This window comes from Thermobia domestica, chromosome 2 (genome assembly GCF_964235325.1).
Source record: "Thermobia domestica chromosome 2, izTheDome1.hap1.1, whole genome shotgun sequence".
Lineage (NCBI taxonomy): Eukaryota > Metazoa > Arthropoda > Insecta > Zygentoma > Lepismatidae > Thermobia > Thermobia domestica.
The window spans coordinates 11629477-11650240 of NC_137455.1; the positions used below are offsets into that span (position 1 = coordinate 11629477).

Genomic DNA, 20764 nt, shown 5'->3' on the forward strand with positions numbered 1-20764 from the left:
TAATCTAATTCAGCTATGATTTAATATGTTCTTGCCGTATACAGACAGTTCATTACAAACAAACTGAATGAAGTAACTTTGACTTTATTCTAACGTTTAGATAAAATTAATGAATAAAACAAGCATACATTAAATCATATTTGGTCTAGGAATTAATTCGTGCGGTTGGTACGCACACATTGAAGCTGTAGTACAGCGGGGGACACTTCTAAATGGTACACCTTAGCCATAAATCTCCATATGACTGTACCATTTAGAAGTGTCCCCCGCTGTACAAACACAAAATACATAAATACCTTAAGAAAAATATTGTCCATCGCTAGCCACCACTTTCGCCCATCTGTCAGGCAATGTACGGATTCCGTGGCGAAAGAAGTCCTCATCCTTGGAAGCGATCCAGTCAGAGACCCATGTTTCGATATCTTCTGAAGAAGTAAACCGCTGTCCAATCAAATCGTTGTTCATGCAATCGAACAAGTAGTAGTCCGAAGGAGCAACGTCTGGTGAATACGGCGGGTGGGGGTAAAACTTCCCATCCGACATTTTCTAAATAGGTTTTGACCGGTTTTGCGACATGTGGGCGAGCGTTATCATGTTGAACAATAAGTTTATCATGTCTGTTCTCCCATTCTGGTCGTGTTCTGGCCAGAGCTTGCTTCAAACGCATTAATTGTCGTCGATAACGTTCTCCATTCATAGTTTCACCCGGTTGCAGCAGCTCATAGTACACCACACCTTTCATATCCCACCATATGCACAGCATAACCTTTGCACAGTGAATATCTCGTTTTGGTTGTGATGGATCTGGTGCACCTGGTTTCACCCAGGCCTTTTTTCGTTTAGGGTTCTCGTAATGGATCCACTTCTCATCACCCGTAATAATTCGATGCAGAAACCCCTTTCTGCTCTGTCGTTGAAGCAGCAATTCGCAAATGGTTTTTCGTCTTTCAACGTCTCTGTCTTTCAATTCATGTGGAACCCAATGTGACATCTTTTGAATCATTCCCATGGCTTTCAAGCGTTTGGAGACTGTTGTTTGATCAACGCCTAATGCTGCTGCAAGTTGTTCCTGCGTTTGACACGAATCCTGCTCGAGCAATGCTGTCAATTCTTCGTCTTGAAATTTTTTTGGCTGTCCAGCTCGCTCTTGGTCTGCCAAGCCGAAATCACCACTTCTAAACCGTGCAAACCACTTCTGACACGTTCGCTCAGCTAGAGCATGGTCACCATACACTTCCACCAAAATACGATGACTTTCAGTCGCACTTTTCTGCATGTTAAAGTAATGCAGCAGGACACCCCGCAAAAATACTTTATCAGGCACAAATTGCGCCATGTTCACTTAACTACAAACTGGTGTTGTTGACGCTTTAATCCACTGCCCTATACTACGAACGATACGCGATGACAGGGGTTTGCAACACATGTGTGGATACACGAAACTGTGGGACGCTCCGTTCGTTGCGCCATCTCTTGTCCACCCGCACGAATTAATTCCTAGACCAAATAGTTTAACATGATCCCTCTATGTTTATTTTAGAAGAATACTTAAGTTTAGTTGGCACTTTCTTGTACTATTTCTTAAGGGTTTCGATCAATGATGACGACAGAAAGGGGGAGGCAAGGGGGAGCCCTTGCTGTGGCATTATCCGCCCCTTGACTGCCTCCCAGACTATCTTTGGTAGGCCTATACAGAGAAAAAGCTGCCTCCTTCAAGAAAATGTGTCTGCCCTTGCCCTCCCAAACAGTCGTTCTTTCAGAAAAGCTGTTCCGGGAGGCACACTTAGGATTCCGGGGGGCACTGCTGGTACTGCTCTATTTATTATTATATCATAGACGTATTATTTTGGTCTCCTCCGGGGGGCATTGTCAGTGATCCGGGGGGCAGTGCTTCCCCAAACAAATGTCTGGAAGCAACACTACTCCCAAGAAATTTAGCTAGCATCGTCACTAATTTCGATAGTGTATCTTAGTACGTAATTGCAATTATTTCACTATTATTTGCATTACTTCTTCTTACATTATTTTGAAATCGTTTAAATTGAGTAATTGAGAATATTGATGATGCATGATGATGCTGATGATTACTATGAATAGAGGTGAGGAAATAGCCGTGGTATCGAATATAATCAAACGACTCAATTCTACGTTACCAAACTATGATTCGACATTTTGTTCTCGAGTTGTAGCTATGCGGCGAAATAAGTTTAGGATTATAATTTTAGAAAGAAATTAGTATGGCAAAACTTAAAGTAAAAATATTAATCACACTAATGTAAGTTTTACAAGTAAACGACAAATTCTGAAATTTTATAGAAAGAACTGGAGGAAACATCTATTTACGTATTATGTAAATAAACAAAATAAAGTTATTACATATCAATGTTGTTTCGAAGGGAAATATTGAAACCTGCTCTCTCTCTCTCTAACTGGTAATTTAAGTCATTTTCCAATCTTAAACGGTTTTAATTTATTATTTGTTGATTTATATAAATTCCGTTCTTGATTTTTAACAGTATGGCGTTGCTGCGTAATAGAACGGCTGGACTCGTACTATGTTTTTTGAAGCTGTAACTCCACTTCCTCCCCTGTCTGTCTTTACAAATAATTTTCAGGCTGTATTTCTCATCCAGTTTATTAGTTTCTGAAGAATGCAGATCAAACCCAAACTGTTGAGTTTTAATACAAAACAGCTGCAAGGAAAATCGTACATACAAACTTTTAAGCTTACACCAGTGATACCAACCCATGGGATTTCTTTTACAATAAATTCTCGAAATGGGATAAAGGGAATTTTCGTAAAAATTGCCAGGATTTATGGGGATTTTTCATATTCCATGGGCGAGTAGACAAATAAGTCTTCAATAAATTTGAAATTAATGCTAATTTTCAAATTTTGATACTATAAAATGCATATTAGTGTCAAAATGATTTGTGCAATAACTTTTCAATCTCAAAAACAAGCGCTAAGGAATGTTAATTCTTCTATGCTATTTAGACAAAAGAAAAATGAAAAAAGAACAGAATTAACGTAAGAATGTAAAATGAGAAGCGTCCAACTTCCAAAACGTCCCATACAAAATGATTGAAGAATGAAGTTTATCTAGTTTTATTACGTTCATTGGAAGATCAATACACAAAAAAACGTGATTAAACTCACATCAGCATTTTCAACTGTCTCTTTCAACTGAGGAAAATGTTTGTTCATAATCTGTTTGTTAAACGTACACAATCAGAATTTTTGGATAATTCACCCTATATTGAAGAAAATGGCTAATATATATATATATATATATATATATATATATATATATATATATATATATATATACTAATATCACTGTTCATGTTGTCCATGTTTAGAAAATTTTGTTATTAGTACAGCGTGGGAAATTCAAGAGCAAAATGGGAATTTCTGTTCTCGAGATGGGATTTTATAAAGTTTCAAGTTGGTATCACTGCCTTACACAATCATCTGAACAAGCAGTTGAAGCTCTTGATCAGTCACATCGGTAAAATTAAAATTTAATGACACCTAGCAAAGGGAATAAAGCCTATCTAATGCGACTCCGTTCGAGAGCTGCCCCTGAGTACAAGTTTAATCTTCTAAAACCTATGAGAGTACGTTTACCTTACACTAATTCAGATTTATCTGTCAAGGGAAAATAGGGAAAAATACCCTCTCACCTGAAGATAGATCTCCACATACTTGAGCATTGCATTTTCCTTTATCTTCAAAATCTCCGAAACAAATGTCCCCAAATAGGCTTGGAGGTGGATTGTCACAGGTTCGAACTCGTGTTCCGTAACCTCCTCCACAGCTGACAGTACATCTCCAAGGTCCCCACTCAGACCAGCCTCCGTGTACGAGCTTTGATGTGTCCATGTCTGATTATTAGAAGAAAATAGTTATTTCTCAATTTAAAGGGCATAGATGAAAGTATATAAATACTAAGACACAGATATAATGTTCTGAGTAAACTTCCACTCATTAATTCATATATTATCACGTTAGATCAAACTTGAAATGACAGCATCCTATTACTGTATTTCGATATGTTTATTACCTATAAAATCTCATAACATCAGGAGATTTTATATAGTTCATTCGAGCGCAGTGGATTATGGCAAAGAACAACTGACTACAACGTCACATGAATTATCTTAATTCCGCAGTGTATGTATCTGTACAGTTGAAGATTGAAGTGTAGCCTTGTTCATATCGTAACGTAACATACACATATCAGTGGTGGAACGGGTCACGAAGTTATGCTGTCAGACCCATGGCGCAGAAGACGTGGAGAGCAGGTGTGACCCACTGACCCGGACTGACTCGTGACCTGAAGTGACCCGGAGACGACAAAACATGAAGAACATGTGTAAGGCTGCTAATATAATTGTAATAACCACAAAGCTCTCTTCTCTCTGTGGGTTCTCACTAAATGTATAATCTTGTTTCACGTTTGTCAAAATATTGTACTGAAAGATAACTACAAGGCTTAAACATGTCAAAATCACAGTAATAATAATTTACATGATTTTTTCTTATGAGGGGTCGTCAAAATTTAATTAAGCGAACCTGTAAAATTTGTCGTTTAGAACATAACAAGATTCCGCTGAGCACAGTTTTATTTTGTTAACTTTTTTTTTGTATATTTTTTTATTCAAAAGTCATACTATTATTTTTCAGTATGGAAAGACAAGTAAAAATCAAATTCTATTTTAAATATTCAAAACATGGTATCTTAATTAAGAAACGTCAAACCGCAAATCAAACAAACGAATGTTCGACTTCGAATACTGGACACATTAATCCACCACGAAATTCTGGAGTAATGTTTCAGAGATGATATTTTTGCTGTTTCCTGGTCGCCAGCCTTGTCTGCGTATAAGAAGCGGCACATAGACACAGATGACCTCGACAAAAGTCATGACGCAAATGATCCAGTGTCTGGTTCCATCGCTGATATACATACAAGGACAAAACTGTACGCTTCAGTATATTTTTTTTTTTTAAATTATAAGTATCTACATCTCTGCGGACAGATTTTTAAAACACACTATTTACTTTCTGAAGATAACAATCTTTTAAGCAATATATATATTTCCTAGTTCGTTCATTTCCAACATAATGGTCTATGACGTTACCTTAGCTATTTTTAGTAAGCTAGACGAAGAGGCATTCAGAAGGAGTAAAAATAAAATGCAAGTGAATGAATGATGAAATAATTGGTGGAATGAAAAAGTTGGAGGAACCGAGAGTAACCTGAGAAACCTATGACATGATGTTGTCCACAACAAACTTACTTGGTCGGGGATCGAACTAAGGAAAATTCTAATTAAACTACAACAAAAGATCACTTAATTTTAAAACTGAAACGCAATCATCAGAACATGGTACATATACTAGTGGGAAAAATATTATGTATTTCTAATCAGTACTTCAAATTATCTTTTCCTATCTCTACAGTTGCACAGAAATAGAGTACTTACCTTTGGTGTGAATGCGAAGCTACCTGGTTCGATTCCAGGCCAACTGAATTTGTAAGCGAAAAGTACCGTATTTCGTCCCCGCATCTACTTTCGTCCCCTGGTTTATCTACATTGATAAGTGCTGCAACCTGGTGGCACCTAACTGCAACTTCCGTAAAGGAGGGAATTGTGAGCTGGACGTGTCGGTGCTGAAGTCGTTTAAATTTGTAGTGATTATTCTGTTGTTTAATAATTATCAGATGCAAGAACGTTTTGTTTTCCTGATTGTGCCAACACTCTTAGCACCAAAGGTAAGTAAACGCACCACAATTTTCTGCCTACAAATAATTTATAATGTCTATTTTAAGATTGAAAAGTTGTACCTGTTTGAAGCACAGTATTATGCGCACCCGTCATCATAATTGGAGAATGGCTGAGTTCCTAATTTCGTCTCCTCAGGTATACCCAATTTTCATCCCCGAGACGAAATTTGAAACAAATGTTTCTCGTCTCGGTTTAGATGTTAAAATAATGGAATCTGATGATTCGTTTCCCATCTAATTTCAGATACCCTCGTCACCGGATCTCCTCTCATGAAAAGTAGCAGGAGACGGATGTCTAGAAAAATATTTCTAGCTGTGTATCTACTGCTATAAATAAACCTTTAGAAAGGGGCACGAAAAGAAAACTTCTTCTGGAGAGTTCTGCAGAAAGTAGCCGTAAAATATCTAGGTCTACTGAACCAAGCACCTCTAAGTTTTGCCTTGAATCTCAGCAGGGATAATCTAGACCTACGAAGCGAGCAAATACTGTTTTGTGAAGAACAAGAAGCCGAGAAGATGACTAAATGTTCAGTCATGAAGTGAGGAAGAAGAAAAACACGAAGGTATCCCATATGTATCGACCGACAATGAAGACAGCGAGGACGAGGATGTTGACTGTAGCATTTGTAGGAAGTACTTCTTCGCAAACAAGAAAAGAGAAAAGTGGATATGGTGTATAATGTGCTTTCAATGGTGTCACGAATTGTGTTCTTCTTCCCCTCCTACTAAATCATTTATGCTTGATGTATGCCTAGTTTAAATTCTTTAAAAAATATCAGTGCAGTTCAGTGAAGCATAATATTTCGTTCTCTGAGTATTTCTTAATTAGTTTGTGTGTGTGTGTGTGACGTTGCAAGCAGCAGGCTATTACGGAGTGGATATTGTTTTCAAAGAAACTAGAAATGGCCTAATTGCAATTTTTTAAATTTTTTTAGGCATAATATTCCATATTCCGAGTATTTCTTATGTATTTGCGTTTTTTTTTTTTGTAGTACCTTTATAAATAAAGCAATTTATACACATAAAAATGAAACTCCCACATTCTTTTCTCTCAGAATACTGGGGTACGAAATTAGGAACACTTTTTTTGAAAATAAAAAATTCATGCTTTTTATATTTTTCAGCAGTTCTTTTATTTAATTACTATCTTTTCAAAATCCAATACGGCATGTCTTAGCTAAGTGTCCAATCTACAATAGTATGTTATTTCTATTGGTTTAAACTAGAGGTCTGCACAGGCCGGAATTTTTAGCCCGGGCCCGGCCCGGCCCGTGAATTTACAATGTGAGGCCCAACCCTAGTCCGAAATATATTTTAGCATTTAGGCTCGAGTCCGGCCCGTGCTCGTATGGTAATCACATGAGCCCGAATTACAGAAACTTAATAATTAACGCAAAATTGTATTTTTATTTACCAGTAATTAGAGGTTTACTTTGCAGTCGTACTTTGAAGTTCTACAGAAAGAACGGTGCAACATATATCGTTGTACAGTATATTTAAAAGTTAGGCCCGAGAAATATGCTTGTACATTTAAAAATTTACGGCTCGGGCCCGCAGTGATATATATGCTTTGTAGGCCCGCGGGCTCGGCCCGAGCCCGTGCAGACTTCTAGTTTAAACCTATTACTGCCCCAACAGGAGTAAAAAAATAAATGGGGGACAAAATTTGGGTACTTTTCCCTAGTAGACAACATGGTGTCCGTGAATTTTATCGTTTCTTCCCACACTTTCATCCCACCAATTCATTCATAATAATTCATTTTCATTAATCATTTATCTCTTAGCCTAAAGGGTATAATCCTGGAACGTTAAATAAATTTGTTAATTTAATTTGCATTTCATAATATTGTTTTATTTATGATACTGAAATAATATATTTTAACACATCGTTAAATACAAATATGATACGAGGGTTGATCAGAAAGTAAGGTTACTAAGCCTGCAGTGAAACGTGTTTATATTATTTCATATACCAATACGGTTATTTTTCGACGTAGTCCCTATATTGGTTGAGGCACTTGTACCGTGGCATGAGTTTGATAATTTCCTCCTGGTAAAATCCTGTCCTTGCGTGTTCAACCACATAGCCACGAAGTGTTTCACCTCCTCGTCTGAAAGAAAACGACGGTCCCGCTCCTTCAAATGCGGGAACGGGTGAAAGTCGTTGTGATTCTCTTGTTGTACTGAATCAGTTTCTCCACACGAGATGTGTTCAAATCTGTTGATATGCTGGGCCGGTCACTGAGCTTCTCGTCAGTAACGTTTTCTCTACCAACCGCAAACTCTCGACATAATTCTGCGACATGCTGACGATACATTACAATCTACTCGTAAACATCTACCAGCTGCCGATGAATTTCATCCGCGGTTACATGTTTCACACACAGAAATCGAACAACTGAGCAGACTTCTTCGCGAGACCAGTTTTCCAAACAAGTCCCTATTTGTGTTTACCTTCAAGTATCGCCTATGGTGGCGGATGGCTGAAACTCTGCACAGTTGCCAACTCCATGTAATAAAAATACTTCACGCTTCACAGTCCTCTATAGCAGACAAAACTCCAGAAATATCAGCTTTGTAAGCTTAGTTTCTGATCCTCCCTCGTATCTATTCTATTCTGATAAATATCTAAAAAGAAAAGTAACTAAATTATGTTGAGCATACTTGGTGGTGTAGTACACTTGAAACTCCAATAGGATATCCCAAATGACCCAAAAGATATCCAATAAACAAGAAGCGGTGTGTCCAGTGCATTCCAAGTTAAGACGGTTTCATTTTCGCCATCACTTTTCAGAATCACCTTCAAATGGTTTTCATTAAAACTAAATAACAAATAAAATAAGATAAAAGTATAGTGTTGTTCTTTCTTATCTCTCATCAACTTTAACTTAATCAACAATGACTATAATAATATTTAAGGTAAATTGTCTCCAGTCCATTCAGCGTGTAGAGTTTTAATCTATTGTGAAATTGCTTTGCTGTTTGGTATATTTGAAGCTTATTTGTGTATCATTCAAGGATGTTATGCTATAAAGGATCTTCCCATAGCTATCTTTCTCCCAATAACTCGGCGAAACCGAAAAATAAGAGAGCATCACTAAATCTGATTGGCTCCTCTCTCTTCCACCATTAATGTTGTCTCAAAACATCAGGTTCTCCGTATGTGAACGTACAGTGTTTATTGTGGTTATTTTTATTTAAATCTTGCTTTAACGTCCAAAATACAGGGTGCCCCACAAAAGCAGGAAATTTATTGGAGATTCTGTACTATGAGGTGGACACACATATTTTCATTTATATTTTACTGACACTGTCACTTGAATGTTCATAATCAATGCAAGTGCTCAAAATGATTCCCTTTGGCTTCCACACAGCGGCGTAGATGTTCTAACCAATTTCTGGTGGCATTCTGGATAGTTTGAAGTGTAACATTATTCCAGGCGTCTGTCAGTACAGCTTTCAAGCCATCTATGTTTGTGATGTCTCTCCTGTGTTCTTGAACCTTCTGTAGCAGTATACCCCAAATGCAATAATCCATCACGTTGAGATCTGGACTTTTAGACGGCCAGTCGTTGGATTGATGAAGTCAGGAGTATTAATTCTTATCCATGTCACAGTATCGATTGCTGTATGGGCCTTCGCACCGTCTTGTTGCCATCCATTCGTGATCACCCATAACTGTGTTAATGTCTTGGAACATCTGGGTGCACATACGTAATATACACAATGGAACAGCACAAAACTATACAACTGCACATAACACACATTATTGCACTTGCTCTTATTGTAGAAAATCCAAATTTTCTGCTTTTTTGTGGGGCACGCTGTAGTTACATGGTTCAAAATCGGCAGGTACTTACTTGGGATCGGGCTCATTAATCTCACTCGCACTTTGGATCACTTCCCTCAGCTTATCTCGGGCTCACTGCCATCAATGGGGAAGGGATCCAGCTCACTGTCATCAGTGGTTCTTCACTCAGTTGAACTCACTTCATTACCTTTAGTGAGGCTCGCGCTCTCTATTTTCCTTGAGGCTGGAGCTTATTCGGGTCGGGCTCGTATCCTCCAATGAGGCTCGCATTCAATAGCCTCCTTGGAGTACGCGATCACTAATTTCTTTCGGGCATGCTTTTAGCTGGGTTTGAGCTCAGTAATCTCAATTGGACTCGTGAGCACTCGCGCTCGGGCTTATTTCCCTCAACTAGGCTCGAGCTTATTACCATCAGAGCGGCTTACACTCATTTGGGCTTTGGTTCATTACCTTTAGTAGGGCTATCGCTCACTATTCTTGTTGGGGCTCGGGCTCACTACAATCAATGGTGCTCAAGCTCACCGCCGTCAGTGAGACTTGCACTCATTTCGGCTGGGGTTCATTATCTTCAGCGGGGTACGTGCTCACTGTTCTGTCGAGGCTTGCACTTACTCGGGCTCATATTGCTCAATGAGGCTGGTACTTACTAGTTTCCTTGGAGCCCGTACTCATTAATTTCGTTGGGGCACGTTCTCATTTGGGCTCGGACAAGCTGTCATTCATACTCAATAATCTCAATTCTATTCGCGCTCGGGCTCACTCGCGATTACGCTCACTCATTAAGTTTGTTCTCGAGCTCGTTAACATCAAATTGGGAGGAGAATGGTAAATTCTGAGGTGAATGTTACATATGGAGGAGAATGGCAAATTTGGGGAGAGAACGGTAAATTTGGAAGGAGAATGGTAAATTTTGAAGTGAATGGTAAATTTGGGATGAGAATGGTAAATTTTGGGGGAGAATGATAAATTTGGGAGGATAATGGTAAATTTGGGAACAGAATGGTAAATTTGAGAGGAAATGGCATATTTAGGGGAGAACGATAAATTTGAGAAGGGAACGAAAAATTTGGGAGAAGAATGGTAAATTTGGAGCTGAATGGTAAAATATGGGAAGGGAACGGTAAATTTAGGAAGAGAATGGTAAATTTGGGAGAAGAATGGTAAATTCGGAGGAAAATGGCAAGTTTGGAGAGAATGGTAAATTTGGGAGGAGAATGGCAAGTTTGGAGAGAATGGTAAATTTGGGAGGAAAATGGTAAATTTTGGAAGAGAATGGTAAATTTGGAGGGGATGCTAAAATTGGGGAGAAAATGGTATTTTTTGTAAGAGAATGGTTAATTTGGGAAGATTATTGTAATTTTTTTTTGGGGGGGGGAATGTAAAATTGGAATGGAAATAGTAAATTTGAAGGTGAATGGTAAATTTGGGGAGAGTATGGTCAATTTTGGAAGAGAACGGTGAATTCTGGAGAGTCTAGTAAATTTGGCAGGAAGAATGATTGTTTGGGGATTTTGAGTTCAAATCCTTGGAGGGAGACATCTGCACCCCTTGACAAAAAAAAAAGTACATCTGAAGCGCGTTTACCCATTTTTATTAGTGACACTGCATTAATTTTAGTAGATACTTATGCACGACAAGTGTTTTCAGCATTCCTTACGTTTTCACGACCATCAGTCTGAAAGTATGAAAAAGAACACCTCGATACGAACCTCAGTACAATGAACATAGGAAAAAGCAACGACAATTGAGTAGAAGCATTCAAAATGTTTGAAGAATTAGCTGAATGGAACGAAGAAACATTGAGGAATCGTACGAAAAACTATAGAGAAAAGATAAAATTTATTTTCTTTAAAGGAGTTTTGTTGCACATTCTTGAACTACGGTAGACTACCAGTTTAGATTATTCAATATGTATCGGTTTCAATAGAGGAATAACGTCAATGGACGTAATACGGGAGTCCTTTTGGAACGACAAATCCGTAGCAAACGCAGTTTGTCGCTATTTTATTAAGTGTTCTCGGGCTACCAGCCAGGTGAAGATATTGACATCCGATATTTCGAATGCACACATTGCATTCATCTTCATCACAGTCCTTGAAGATGAATGCAATGCCTGTCTGATAACCCGAGAAAATTTACTAAAATCATGTCGCCAGAAAAAAAATAATAATTCTTTCTTCAGTTTGTTGCTAACTTTTTCCGGGTTTGCTCTATGGGAATCAATATTTACACTGGAACTAATATAAGATTTCTTCTACCGTTTTCGATTTAAGTGAAAAAAGAAAAAGATAAAGAAATAAAATCTACCCTTGCAACACAGAATCCACATAAAGAAACCGCTTCTCGATATTTACTGTCATATGTGCTAAGGATGTTAAAAAATAGAGAATCTACCCATATGTATCTTCATCCTATTATCTCAATGTAGCCAAAAAACAATCGGGCATCGGCATGTCTGATTGGCCACTTTCGTTTCCGCCATGAATGTTGGCTCAAAACATTGCGATCTTATTGGGCAAAGCAGGCGGAGTAGGGGTTGCGAAACTGTGATGTATGGCTTCACAATTTTGTTGTATAGGCTGATCCTCTATTTTATAACATCCTAGATTTTTGCTCTATGGTGATCAGTGTTGAGACTAGTATTGTTAAAATTCGAATAATTCATTATTCTAATGTTCGAACAATATTCGGATAATGAATAATTATAGGAACAATTGTTCAAATTACTAATAATAATTGTTTGGGTAATTAATCGAACATTGAAATAGAATATTTGGATATTGAAGTAACAGTAAGATAGATAATCATACATCAATACGTAGAGATTATCGGGAAACCGTAACAGTATTAAGATAGATAATCATACATCAATACGTAGAGATTATCGGGAAATCGTAACAGTATTAAGATAGATAATCATACATCAATACGTAGAGATTATCGGGAAACCGTAACAGTATTAAGATAGATAATCATACATCAATACGTAGAGATTATCGGGAAACCGTAACAGTATTAAGATAGATAATCATACATCAATACGTAGAGATTATCGGGAAACCGTAACAGTATTAAGATAGATAATCATACATCAATACGTAGAGATTATCGGGAAACCGTAACAGTATTAAGATAGATAATCATACATCAATACGTAGAGATTATCGGGAAACCGTAACAGTATTAAGATAGATAATCATACATCAATACGTAGAGATTATCGGGAAACTGTAACAGTATTAAGATAGATAATTTTACATCGGTATGTAGAGATCTTATAATTTACACAAGTGAACCTTTCAAGATGGTAGAACACTACTTATGATGAAGATGAAACTGGAAATAGGAATACTTACTGAATAATAAATTTGTTCCAAACGTCAGGTGAAACAGCTACAGTTGACAAGGTACCGTTTACCAACTGAGTATCGCTATCCTGTTCATGTCTTGATAGGCTAATGTAATTTTCTGTCGTAAAAGTTAGGATCAAATATTCTTTTGGGGATTGCAGCAAATGGAAGAGGCCAAGAGATGAATCAACGTTACCTAGGATATGTACAGTGATAGTTTGTTCGTCTCCTGTCATGTTCACAGGGTAGAATACTTCAAAGTCTTCAGCTGTAGTCATGATTGTTGTACATTCTGCAAGTAAAGTGCCAAATACTTGTTAATATTATTATAATTAATTCATTCCATGTAAACTTCCAATTAGGGGGTAAACTTTACAATACACATCTCAACTGCACATCAATAAGTAGGGCCGCTTTTAAAGGATATAGTAGAGTAGGGTAGGTTAGAGTACAGTAAGGTACGAATAGAAAGGGTAAAGTTAGCTTAGGATTAGGGACGTTTGGATCAATTTTGTTAAAATTAATAGAGTGTAATTTCTCGTTTCTGCGTAAGGATATAAACTGGAGTGGGCATTGTAAAGTTAACCCCAACTAAGTTATTTTAAGAAAATCTTCAAATGAAACGAATGTTAGAGATAGGAGCCAATGCAGTTCACGTTCATCCCCCCTAACTTAAGCTAGCTGAACCTAACCTAAAGTAAACTTTTGGTTCAGTCAGCCACACTGACTTCCATATTTTAAAAATAAACATTCTCCTAAATTCTTTATTTACGTCCACAGAGTCAAAACTTCCATGTAAATTATAATGAACCCGACACTATCAATCTCAATTTTTCTATTTCCATTTGTTACATCATGGGATATGACAACATAACTACCTGTATTAAACTTTAATTGTATTAAATTCTTAAAATGTTTTTTTAGTAGTTATAGAATATACTGTCACTAAAGTAGTACGGACATTGGTTAAAGATTGCCTCTTATCGAGTGATTTATGTTAAATTGTTATAAGGAGGTCCTGGTACTGGCATTTGTTATATTTTACTTAAACTACACATAAGAAATTTTAACAAAGCATATAAAATACAAAATAAATTTGTTTAAAAGTATAAAATATATATTAAAGGTGAGCATGAAACTCAGTTACTTATCTGTCCGCCATCTTCAACCTCTACACCCAAACAACCTCCAAGATACAGACGTATCTATTATACAGTATGTAATATATCTACGGCTAATATTATCCACAATGCCATATTTGTTCTACATCTACAAATCGGCCTTTAACTTCATTTCGACGTCACTCAATAGGCTTATTCATGTATGATATACAATATCCTTAGGAGATTGCTCATCAGAATTGATAGATACGTGTTCATCTCTTTGAAACAGATTTAAAAGCGAATGGAAAATACTATTCAAGAAGTTCCACTTATTAGGCCAAGTGGATGATTCAAGTTCTTTTCATTGATTCTTCAGCCACATAGTCTGATGATATATTTTCTAGTGACGACAAGCATAAGTTCTTGAATTGGATACTGAATGACTGGAGTCAGTGCAATTTATTTCTTCTTTACGAGTTTTGTTCAGATATGGTCAGTTACTGAGTAATTCGCACATAGGCTTACTCTTTCAACCCTAGTTTACGAATAATTTAAAACAATTATAGAATTATGTTCATGATTTAGTGACAAGTTTCTTGTCAGTTTTGACTTCTGATCTTTAAACCGGTCTCACGTCTCGTGCGATAACGCAAGATCCAAGTGGAATAAGGCAATTTTCTCGATAGACGATGCTACCTACGGTCTCCCTTGGGTACTGGCTCCTGAAATAGTCCCTAAAGAAACAGTTGATAACAATCTGGTTCAGAGTTCTGGTCTCGCTCAAACACAAGTTCATAGAAACAGAGAATAAGTAACTCAGTCTGGATATCCTGGGTGGTTCGGAATTCAAGATTTTACTACGCTTTACTTCCGCGCATGTATCTACATACGAAGTGTGACACACACACAGGAACTGGTATACGCTCTATCTAAATATCGATGTTTCAGAATTCACCGGTACGAGCGAAACGAACACACCACTAGTACTTAAAGGAGTATTCCTATACTTCAACTTCCTTTTTACAGTTCCTTTCACCGATAACGGGGGATGGTAAAACATGGATATTTAGATAGAGAACATACTAGTTCCTGTGTAATTCCTTAAACGATTGGGATAGGTCCTATAGTTGCTAAGTTAGGGAGTTTTGAAAAATGACTTTTCGAATTTTCAATGGATCATAACTCTGAAAGGAGGCATTTCTCGGCCCATGTTTATTAGAACTTTTTTCTTTCATTTCTTATAAGGAATCGCCTCCCAAAGTTTGTCGGTGTAGTTACCTACCATCCTGTATATATATATATATATATATATATATACAGGGTGGGCCATTTTAATTAATCCACGGAAATATCTGAAAAATGATAAAACATAGAAGAAATGTTTCAAGTACACGTTATATATTGCTAAGGGGGAAACCCAATTCCGCCAAAAGTACCCCTCCCCGCCCCCCCTAAATGGGGGTAACGGGGGGTAACTTTGAAATGTCAAATGGGAACATGGGTCGAGTAATACCTCGTTCGAAAGGTCTTGGAAAACTAAGTAACGCTGTACCAAAAGATGCTTCATATTGTGCACCGGTTTCAAAATGGCCGCCATAATATGGTTCGGAAACTCCAGTACCCGTAGTGTGAAAACCATGGAAGGTAAATGAATGGAACAAAATTGAAATACGTAAATATCATAGGGCATATCAAACGGTGTGGTCTCTGGGATCCCAGTGGCCTCCCTAAAGGGATCTTGGGGGCTAACTTCAAAATTTCAAATAGTAACATGAGTCGAGTTGTACCTCGTTCTATAAATCTTGCAAAATCTAACATATTGCAGGAGAAAATGATTGATGTGAAATGGCAGTGTTCTCAAAAGGCCGCCGAAACATAGTATCCGTGTCAGAGAAAAGGTTTAGTACCCGCAGTATGAAAGCGATTGGAGATAAATCAACAGAAGAAAAACTGGAGTTGCTAAATGACGTAAGGCACATCGAGAGGTGTTGTCGGGGTGACTCCAAGGGCCAACTGAAAGGTATCCGGGGCCAGCTTGAAAATTTTAAATAGCAGCTTGAAGCGAGTAACATCACGTTACATAGACAAATTAATATCAAACAGCTTCTGTAAGAAAATTTTCGACATGAGACACCTTTTTCAAAATGATCGCAAAGACATGGTGACTGTGTCTAAGAAAACGTCTAGTGCCCATAGTATGAATACGGTTAGACATAAATGAAAATAACGAAAATTAAATAGGAAAACCACGGAGGCGTTCCAAGGGTCGAGAATAATACAACAGAGATAAAAATATTAGAGTAAAATTGCCATAATGTATAGAGAGAAATCCAAGTCCTGCAAAATAATCTCTCCCTGCGCTCTGTATGTGAGTGGGGTGGAAAGTAAAGTGAAAGTTCAAACGAGAGCTCTACTTTAATTCGTAAATTAAGGCTAACCTTACAAATAGGTATGGTGTGGTTGAAACATTTGTTTGTGAGGATGACGCTGTAGTGACTAAAAAAAGAGATTCTTTTATGCAATGCGTGCTGGTTATTCAGAAAGCATTTCGGGGATATACGTACACACCGTTTCGTCCCTAAAGCTCATAATATGACATGAATGCTAATAGTTAATCAAAATGTAACTTTGGCCATCCGCGTTAACTTAGTGCACCAATTCTCTATGCATGAAGTCTGCCTTCCAAACAGCATTGGGTAGGTCAAGCGTACGTCCGAACCGTTGTCCGGTCAGACATTGAAAATTTGAAGTTAGCCCACAAAACCCCTTCACGGAAACCGCTGGGATCACAGGGACCACATCATTCGATATGCCCTATGATATTTACGTATTTCAATTTTGTTCCATTCATTTATCTTCCATGGTTTTCATACTACGGGTACTGGAGTTTTCGAACCATATTATGGCGGCCATTTTGAAACTGGTGCACAATATGAAACATCTTTTGGTACAGCGTTACTTAGTTTTCCAAGACCTTTCGAACGAGGTATTACTCGACCCATGTTCCCATTTGACATTTCAAAGTTACCCCCCGTTACCCCCATTTAGGGGGGCGGAGAGGGGGTACTTTTGGCGGAATTGGGTTTCCCCCTTAGCAATATATAACGTGTACTTGAAACATTTCTTCTATGTTTTATCATTTTTCAGATATTTCCGTGGATTAATTAAAATGGCCCACCCTGTATATATATATATATATATATATATATATATATATACACTGTATATATGCATAACGAAAGAAAGGATTCTGATGAGTACACACAAATTCCAACTTGAGTGGACAACACTGCACACAATATGATGTAGGCCTACTTTTTAAATATGAAACACTTCATCACTTGATACAACAAACAATTAAATAAATAAAAGAATATTAAGATATCCGTATGGAAAAATAAATGAACTTTGAATATAGCTCTTAACATATAGTTATTTCTCACGTCACACACACTTGGACACTATTCACTTGGATAGCTCTCACTTTACACGGGGTAGCAAATACTGGGATTGAGGAAATACACCGATTTCCAATGAAGTATTATTGCTCCAATGATGGTGCACTTTTGAGTTCGAGTTTTGAAAAATGCGTTTCGAGTTCACTTATCAATTGTCGTATACTAGGGTCGTACCGGTAACCCTTCAAATCTATTAATACGTCTGCAATCTAATTTAAATACGACTGCAAGCGTTATTCCCATCGGGGTTTAGATAACAAAGCATCAGTGTGAAGCAACGGCGCCGATTTCTCTGTAAATTGAGGGGGGCGGGGGCATTCAGATGGAGAAAACATATATGAGGATTTTAAAACAAATTGCATTCAAATTATGCCAAATATTGTAAATTTACAAATACAATGAGGGGGCTCACATGAGCTTTGGAGGGTGCCCTTGGTGTGAAGAGCTTTGCACCTGTCTCTTAATGTAACCATTTCGTATTTAAAAAGGTTTCTAAATGTTGATATTACCTGACCAGGATATTAGTGCGGTTTTTCGTGGAGGGCGCTAGTGTAGTGTTTACATCAGTTTCTAGGTAAGCGCGGTGGGACAGGGGAACGGAGAGTGTCACTCTGCAGTGTATCCAACGATTTTCAAAAGATGCAGTTTACATGTTATAAGTAGCCTAATCTGTTTCGCTTAATAAAGAACTCCATAAATTATATAGTTGTTATTGAATGCAGTAATGGTTATTCCTGCAGTAATGCAGATGTATTGTGGATAATGGCATATGCATGGAAATTAACAATTTAAGAACAAGATAGCATACAAATGAGTTTCTATCCTGTATTAAGCAGATTATATAAAAAAAAATTGATTACGTTTTATTTGATTTCATTATAAAACAGTAGAAACCTGTAAAACTCAGTAATAAGATGTGATGACTAAAATATTAATTATGGGTTGGTAGCTTAGATACTTGCGCAATATCTTGTAACTGTAAGTTTAAATCAAGTTAAGGCTCGCGATGCTTGTATTTGTTTTAATGTAGGTCTATCGATTGACAACTACATTATTTTCTTGAGTTGTAGCCAAGAAATAATTCCGATACGTTTCCACTCGAGAACTGTGGAAGTTCTCTTCTTTGGTCTATTGGCTAGCGCATGTGTCTTTGTTGTACGTGGTTCTGTGAGAGTCCAACAATTAATTTTACAATGTTTCACTTTCATTAATCATCTGTCTCCTCTAGCATAAAGAGCATAATCATGGGACGTTAAACTAAAGAAATTTCATTTCATTGTTTCGATTAATGTGAATCCTTTGGGGGAAATTGTGTTTGTCTTAACTTGAACATATGCGTGAAGTGGTTTATTATGAACAGGGCAAAGACAACTGTGATAGATTAATTACAAGTGATCCGGTTAGAAACACTGTTGTTTGTATTTTAGTTCCAAAATCGGCCGCCCGCACTCGTTCGCTGGTGGACTAATAGTAATTTATATTAAAAGTACACACAAAATAGTTTTAGTAGTCAAAATCACGAGTTCGTAGCCCACTCAAGAAAAGATAAAATGTCTGCTTCTCCCAAATACTCTGCTAATTAGATAAACATTCAGTTCAATAGAGTGATTTCATTGCATTATTCACGGCAACAAAAGATCTGGAGCACAAATGTGTGCAAAAGAAGGAAAGTGGTATTTCTGCATCTATAAAGCGTCCAGAACGAAGAAGAAAATGTTTTATTCAATTGAATAAAATATTAATTTTAAATAATGATTTAAAGTCGGCGAAAATATACAGTTTGTTCAATAAATGAGTTCTGTGGCTGACCTCACGGTCACAACGACTGTAGAGAATTGCACATGTTTTACGGTGGAAATTCACGTTAACTTTACAGGCATATAAAATAACGTTATTAAGAAAACACAAGCGCGTATTAAGTGACAAAATATTTACCGTTAAACTTTAGTACCACAGTTATAACCCTTTTGACTTTGTGCGCAGGAACGCAATGTAAAATTTGCAGAAATTAATTATAACTCCTATGTCAATTATTGCCAACTAAAACGTAGACGCCATTATAGAATAGGATCTCAGGTTATATTTTGTATTTTTTATTTTCCTGGTTGAAATCTAAAGTTCGATTCGCCGTAAGGGAACACTAACAGAAGCGCGAACTAATTTAATTTGATTTGATTTGGATTTTTGCAATTGATTAATTTATTAAAATACCTATGTGAGAAGGCCTTGCTGCTTAAATTGGAATCTAAATAACTACTCAGGTTTGTATATAAGACAAGTACCCTTACCATCAATTGAACCCGAATCCACCCGCACAGAATTCGTTAACTGCTTGGCCACAAAGAAACACGGAGCAAGAGAAGAGAATTGAAAATATGGGCGGACGTCACAAATTTCTGCTCAAAATCAAAGATCTTGAAAGAACTAATTATCGATTTGCGAGTAATAACATTTTGCTAGTACATATTATCAAGATTTTTTTTTCAAAACTGTCATTGTTTGTGATTAGTTAGAAAATAGTAAAACTTACGCAAAGTCGTAAAAAAAAAAAAAACATCTGAAGGTATTGCATTAGGAAGATTATTGATTTTATTATAGATGGCCAAAATTTTACGGAATCGAAAATTTCATCGGAATCCAAAATCGGAATATTCTAAATTCCGGATTTTTCCGAATTACGGATTTTTTCCGATTTTACCTTCCGGATTCAGGAAAGTAAAAATTCCGGAATTTGCCATTTCCAATATATATATAGACTGAGAGAAAGAGACAGTAGATAGATAGGTAGGTAGATGGATATAACTCTCTTAGGAAAAAAAACAGAAGGTAGAGAGAAGCAATTTTTTTACTAGATACTACAAGTAACAAGTAGATACCTACACAGCATCCGAATACAAGGTGGTCTGACGAAATTAGGTAGCACTGCGAGTATTTTGGAAAGAACTTACCCAAAATAGATGCTTGTCAAAAAGTATTGAAAAGATCTAAATTCAGGAATGGATCAACAATTTGTTGGTAATCATATATATGCGTTTGTAATATATGATGTAAATAACCATTACCACTACAATCATTTGATCCCAGTTCTCATTCTTGACAACTGAGCATTTGAGATTAAGAAATATCCGCTTATATTTTTTTCTGAGAGATCAATGTTTAACCTTGTAGCTGTTAGGATTTCTATTGAAAAAAAAAATACTTAAACCAAAATTTACTGATGTTGGGTATAACAGGGTAAAATTTACTG

The 20764-nt window shown here is 36.9% G+C and overlaps 1 protein-coding gene across 2 annotated transcripts in view; it reads right to left on the minus strand.

The window, feature by feature from the left end:
- LOC145679651 (uncharacterized) overlaps positions 1–20764 on the minus strand; it is a 104875-nt gene that overhangs the window by 61230 nt on the left and 22881 nt on the right. For both annotated transcript variants that reach the window (XM_081750227.1, XM_081750228.1), the window contains exons 5-7: positions 12963–13248; positions 8460–8617; positions 3688–3888 (exon numbers count right to left, since the gene is read on the minus strand). In XM_081750227.1, the coding sequence (XP_081606353.1) occupies positions 3688–3888; positions 8460–8617; positions 12963–13248 (645 nt within the window). The remainder of the gene's footprint in view (positions 1–3687; positions 3889–8459; positions 8618–12962; positions 13249–20764) is intronic.